This window comes from Ylistrum balloti, unplaced genomic scaffold, assembly GCF_031769215.1.
Source record: "Ylistrum balloti isolate Yb309-2 unplaced genomic scaffold, AGI_CSIRO_Ybal_v1 Utg370226, whole genome shotgun sequence".
In the NCBI taxonomy this organism is placed as follows: domain Eukaryota; kingdom Metazoa; phylum Mollusca; class Bivalvia; order Pectinida; family Pectinidae; genus Ylistrum; species Ylistrum balloti.
Window position 1 is genome coordinate 1,508,017 of NW_026782188.1, and position 6,301 is coordinate 1,514,317.

The 6,301-nt window shown below is 37.1% G+C and overlaps 1 protein-coding gene across 1 annotated transcript; it reads right to left on the minus strand.

Annotated features, from left to right (window-relative positions):
- Window positions 1-551: 551 nt before the first annotated feature.
- Window positions 552-5,496, minus strand: LOC132551923 (patched domain-containing protein 3-like). Its single transcript, XM_060216067.1, has 3 exons — window positions 4,506-5,496; window positions 2,789-2,989; window positions 552-2,047 (listed from the first exon to the last, which is right to left on the minus strand). The coding sequence occupies exons 1-3, from the start codon at window positions 5,494-5,496 to the stop codon at window positions 552-554; spliced, it is 2,688 nt and encodes an 895-aa protein (XP_060072050.1).
- Window positions 5,497-6,301: the final 805 nt, after the last annotated feature.

The following is a 6,301-nucleotide window of genomic DNA, read 5'->3' on the forward strand; positions in this document are numbered from 1 at the left end:
TAAAAAAGTAGGAAATCCTATTTTTGTGATAAAATATCAATATCCTAATTGATTTTACACAATGTCGGTTAAGAAGGATATATTTATTTTCTGACGATGTTTTAAATCTGTAGAATCGGGAAAAACCTAAGCGTCCTTTAAAACGTGTTTTGAAATACAAGGGATATATTATGAAGGCGCTTGAATAAAGTTCAACTGTTATTCGCAAACAAAAAAATATATTGAGAAGTTCCGACGAGGTATTACCTGTATGTATGATAGGTTTTTAAGTATACTCTTTTTCATCCTTACAATGTAAACTGCATACATAGGCAAGGAAATGTATAGTTTGCGGATCTTCTTAGGAGTTGAAATTCTTTTTATGTTTCAGTTAAATGTTAGAAAAAAACAATAAGAAAGCCATTGCTCCACATCATGACGAAGATGTATTGTTACATTTGATATAAACACGACGTTGAATGAATGCAGTCTTGTAGTCCGGATAACAAAAACTTGATGTCTTTCACATGAGGAGTATGTGTGCCTGAAATCCTATTTATACGCCAGGAGAATCAAAGTTGTGTAGATGGTGTGTCTTTGGCATCCAAATCGTACGGTACCATCATTGATACATTATACAGACCCGGTGATTCGGGTTTGTTAGCACTAGTATTTGTTTGACGGTCTACCTGTACACTTGTTGCCTCGAAGTATACCTGTTTTCCGGATGACGTGTTAGTAACTGTTAATTCCGTTACGGGTCCTATCACGGAAAAGATTAGCGGAAGTAGCAACAATGCATGCGCTAATCCAAGTACCATAACTAGAAACATCAACTTAAAAAAGCTCTTAAATATATATGAGGATGAAAATGCCATGATCATGATCCCGAAAATTGAGGAAACCGCGGCGTTGATTATAGGTCCACCAGAACGATCTAACGCTTTGTGTACACGTTCTTTTCTTGTGGCGCCATCTACAGTTATGTATGCATGGCAAATGTGCGCGCTGAAATCGGCAGAAAATCCTATACTCATGATAATCTCGATCATAGTAATAACACTCAGCGCAAGATCCCAGTAATACATGAATCCAAACACTCCCGCGCATATCATCACCATGGTACCAGTGACGCACACGACAAGTAACGGATGTGGCATAAACAGCACGGTAACCACAAACATGGCGGCTATGGCAATACCGACAGTTGTAAATGTTGTAGAAAAAACAGAAGTGTATTCATCAAAAAATATAAAAGGCCAAGAAAAACAAACTACCGGAAGTGGAGACTTGTCTGCTACTTCGCGCATTCGCAGCATCACGTTTGTTTTTTGTTCGGTCTCCGGTAAGTCGTTAGTCAAGATGAAAAACCTGGCACCAACAATACTCGTTTCGGCACTGCTAAGTACTACATCATTAGCGTGGTCGGTTCTGATTGTGAGAAAAGTTTTCAAACCGGCTATAAAGCTTGCCTCACTATCACCATTGTAAATTCCAGAACTCTTGTAATCCGTTAGCCAGTCTGACCTGAAATTTGAATTGATATCAACGTCAGCTCTAGCATTAGATAACAAGTCAGAAACACGACTCTGGGTAGTGACATCAGAATAGTTCTGTTTTGATGTGATGGTAAACCCTATGGCGAATTCCGAGGTGAAATGATTCTCGTCGAGTTTACTGTATGTATAATAGTACGAGTCCTCAGTCACCAAGTTACTGAAGAGCAGACCCTGCTTAAAATTCATCACCCCATAAACAGTTGCTGTCAAATAAGCAACAAAGAGTACTATAATCGCTATTTTTCCAGCTGGATTTTGAACAATGTATTGGAAAAGATATTTAGGATATTTTTCTAAAGGACTTTCATTGTCTTTTCGATTTTTCGGAGCCTGGCCCCCACAACAGAAAATATAACAGTTGGATTTCCCTTTCATTCGTAACTCCTCGCGGGGTTTTATTGGATGGCACGTCCCACAGTGGTCGTTTCGGACAATTCGTCTCTCGTTGATCACCATACACGGGATGAAGAATGTCAGTTGATTAATGTAGCAGAGGAACACAGCAACACCTAAAACATGCAATTTACTGATTTTTGATCAACTTGAGATGCACGGTAACATGTATGATGAATAAAAATAAATAAATAAAAGAGTGTTCAGAAACACTGAAATCTCGGATCAATGATCTATGTGATTTAGGTGGACCAAAGCGACTACTAGCTGCCTAGTTAATCGGGATGTCTTCTACCACTCTCAACTCAGCGGGAACAATGCAGAGAAACTGTTGATTGCCAAAACCAATAAAAGATGTCGACAAGCCCGGAATCTAAAATCATATAAATGAAACGTGTTACAGAAAAGTAAATGTCTGTCTCATTAGCTTAGATAACCCACATTCTTTGGTTCTCATACCACAGTCTCATTTGAAAACGTGACATTACTTACTTGGATTGACCAATTTTTTCATGTCGGAGGTCGTCGATGAAGTAAAAGACGCTTACTCTTTCAGTACACCTTGTCTTATTCCCCTTGTCCTTTTTCAGTCTCCGAGTAGAATGTTATTTTTTCATGTTTACCTTAGTTTTATAGACTTTGAATTTTGATTATGGTTATGTTGACATGGTGGCATTTTCTTGTTTTGATTTGGATATGGAAAAAGGTGCGAAATTCAGCTTTTATTTTCAAATTGTCATCTTTTCCCGCTTGTTTATTGTGTTTTTACTAATATATATCTGAAATGAAATTTGAAACCAAAATCGCAATACCTTCAAAAATCGAAGAAAAACATTAACACGAACAATGGGAATTACCTGCGTACACACAGAAGTTCCTGACACTGATAAAGGAAGCTGATGCACCAATGGCGAACGCCAGAAAGTCAGTGATGGATGTTATGGTAATGGCCACGCCCCCTGTCCTTATTGTCTTCTTGATCCGGTCCTCAATCGTCCCTTTCACTGAGCAGTCCGCCAGACAGGACATCAGAATAAACATGTCATCCAGACCAATACCTACAAATAAATGGCATACAGTCAATCTATGCAAAAGGTGATCCTTACAATAAAAACATGTTTTTGTTTGTATCTCTTCTAAATAAATTTGATTTATAAAAAAAAAAAAAAAAAAAACGGAAACAAGAGCTCGCAGATTGATCTTGATGCCCACAATTGTTTGATCTTTATATGCTCTTTGAAAGTTGCATCTTTTCCTTTCTTTTTTCTTCTCTAATTTGCTCTTAATGATAAGACATTTTAACATTTCTTTGCATAAAAAGCCATGATATTCTTTATCTGCCAATCCAAAATGGCCGCCTGGAAGTCATTTTTTTATCTTCTGATCAGTCCCAAAATCAAACGAGCACAAGGAGAGACAAAGGGAAACAAACGTATGAAAGTTGAGAGACATCCATTCAGTACTTCTTAAGAAACAGCAATAACAATCTTCAGTAAGCAAAATCCAAGATGGCCGCGTTTCGGCCATTTTTTTTCATCAGTCCCAAAATTAGATGGGCACAACTAGGGACAAAGGGGAATCTATGTATGATATTTAAGAAAGATCCATCCTGTACTTCTTAAGAAATAGCTATAACAAACTTTCAAAGTTTAAATACAACATAGCCGCCTGACAGTCATTTGTTTATTTGCTCAGACCATAAATCAAATGGACACAAGTAGGGATCAAAGGGAACCTACGTATGAATGATCCATCCATTACTTATCAAGAAATAGCGATAACAAACTTCATTGAAAAAATACAATAAGGCTGCTTGTCGGCCATCTAGTTCTTTTATCCGTCCCAAAATCAAACACACACAACTAGGGACCAAGGGACACCTACATATGAAATTTGAGAAAGATCAATCCAGTACTTCTCAAGAAATAGCGGTAACAATAGCTGTTTACGGACGGACGGATGACAGACCAGGACGCAGAGCGATTTGAATTGCAAACCATCTAATTATGGTAGGCTAAAACATATGCTTTCAAAAGTAACACCTTATGACTTACACTAAACAGAGATGTTTTCAAAAGTAACACCTTATGACTTACACTAAATAGAGATGTTTTTAAAAGTAACACCTTACGACTTACACTAAACAGAGATGTTTTCAAAAGTAACACCTTACGACTTACACTAAACAGAGATGTTTTTAATGTTATTATGCTAATGAACCATAACATTACATAGTATTTTTAATAAGCTCATCTCTGAATCCAATTCTTAAAAGGAGGACATATTCTGAGGCCAAATTAAATTCTAAGAGCGAAATAGCCTCTGGTGTAACAATTCATTAGAGAGTGCTCTTATATGAGTTTTCGTACCAAAAATATATTTCTGTCGGGCGTACGCCATTTGAGATACTGACACATAATGACAAGTAAGATACCAAGAATGGGCAGTATCTAGAAAGATAGGAAACTGATAGATATCCATAACGACTACATACTTATATGCATACAGGGAATAATCTTGAACAGAAATGTACGACTTTAGGTATGAGACAAACGTTTACCTTTTTCTACCTACCTATAATAAGGAAGGGCAGCGTTCCCACAAAATTGACAAACTTGACCCCAACAGCACTGACAAGGCCCAAGGCTCCAAAGATAGCGATACATGTTGCGAAAACACCCGCGCGACCCAAATTCTGCCTGTCTGAAACACAGTCTCCACCTGAAGTAACCAATCCAGCATAAGTCAACATTATGACGATAGTGAGAACAAAGTATAGGATATCCCCTGTGACACTTTTCTCTAATTCATCTTCTATCGATGATGATGTCGCAAAGGCAATGTCGACAAAGGAAGAGGAGAAAGCAGCCAGCACCTGTATATATCTCTTTTCCCAGGACTGGGACAGTGTCGATGCAGCTGTTGTGTCTTGACGCAGAAAGAAAGTTAATTTAATCATCCTAGCGGAAGTAAGGTAACCTCCTGATGATTGAACATCGCCAAATGTGAAAGCAAGATATTCAAAATTAAACAATGGATAGTTGATGTTGTTGGCTGTCAGAGCGTTGCGGAAGGCCTTACTGAAAATAGCGTCTCCTTCAACAACACAGTTTCCTCTTCGTAAAGCACAGATATGTGGGAAACCGAGAGTTGTTCCATCACTAGTTATGTTAACGTTGTCTATGATGTAGTTGTATATTCTTTCTATTTCATCCAGGTAACTTACAGTAAGAATATTTGATCCATCTTTTGTTTTAACAATGATTTCCGCAAACATTTGTTCCTTTATAATGTTTTTGAAGTAGAAGTTAGAGCCGGATTTGTCCTCTGTAAAGACAGCCTTGACAGCAGCACGTTCAGCCTTTGACGGGCTACTTTTGAGTGTATAGAGAGTTTCGATATCTGTCTCAATTTCTATCCAGAGCAATCCCATCCCAAATAGACAATTAATGGTCACACATCCAATCAATACATGCCATGGATATCTCGATACCAACACTCCATATTTCTCGAAGGGAATTCCAAGTTTTTCTTCCCACTTCTTATAATGTCTTGTAAAACTCATTTTCACCTGTAAAGTGGAATATATTCAGTTTGTCTTCATAAACAATTTTACATTAACAAAGCAGTCAGATCTTAATCTTCACATCGAACTATGTTTTGCTATACCATTTTATATGCCTTTCGTAATTGTTCTGAATATTTTTCTAATGGATCAAAGCCCTGAACCTAAACACCATCATGTCAGCACAAGTATGAAACTGGTTACAAGGTTAATTTAATTGACATGAGTGAACAGACAACAGAGATAATTTAATTGACGTAAGTGAACAGACAACAAAGTTAATTTAATTGACGTGAGTAAACAGACAACAGGGTTGATTTAATTGCCGTGAGTGAACAGACAACAGAGATAATTTAATTGACGTAAGTGAACAGACAACAGAGATAATTTAATTGACGTAAGTGAACAGACAACAAAGTTAATTTAATTGACGTGAGTGAACAGACAACAGGGTTTATTTAATTGCCGTGAGTGAACAGACAACATAGTTAATTTAATTGACGTAAGTGAACAGACAACAGAGTTAATTTAATTGACGTGAGTGGAAAGACAACAGAGTTAATTTAATTGACGTGAGTGAACAGTCAACATAGTTAATTTAATTGACATAAGTGAACAGACAACCTAGAACTTAATTCAGTAATTAAAAATATCAAAATCTGTAACAAAAACAATAACTAGAGGTGTAATGACTGTCTTTCTCATGTGACTCTAAGAAAGAGTTAATCAAATCACAGAATAAAAAACTCAAGGGATCAGTTACACTGTGGAGCTCATTACCCATGAGAACAGTACCTTGTAGATA

Excerpts from the sequence above, each read along its gene's own strand:
- LOC132551923 (XM_060216067.1), bottom strand. The coding sequence starts at position 5,496 with ATGAGTTTTACAAGACATTATAAGAAGTGGGAAGAAAAACTTGGAATT. Across the intron at positions 2,990-4,505 it reads GCTGCCCTTCCTTATTATAG|GTATTGGTCTGGATGACATG; the intron begins GTAGGTAGAAAA and ends ATTTATTTGTAG. Across the intron at positions 2,048-2,788 it reads GAACTTCTGTGTGTACGCAG|GTGTTGCTGTGTTCCTCTGC; the intron begins GTAATTCCCATT and ends TGCATGTTTTAG.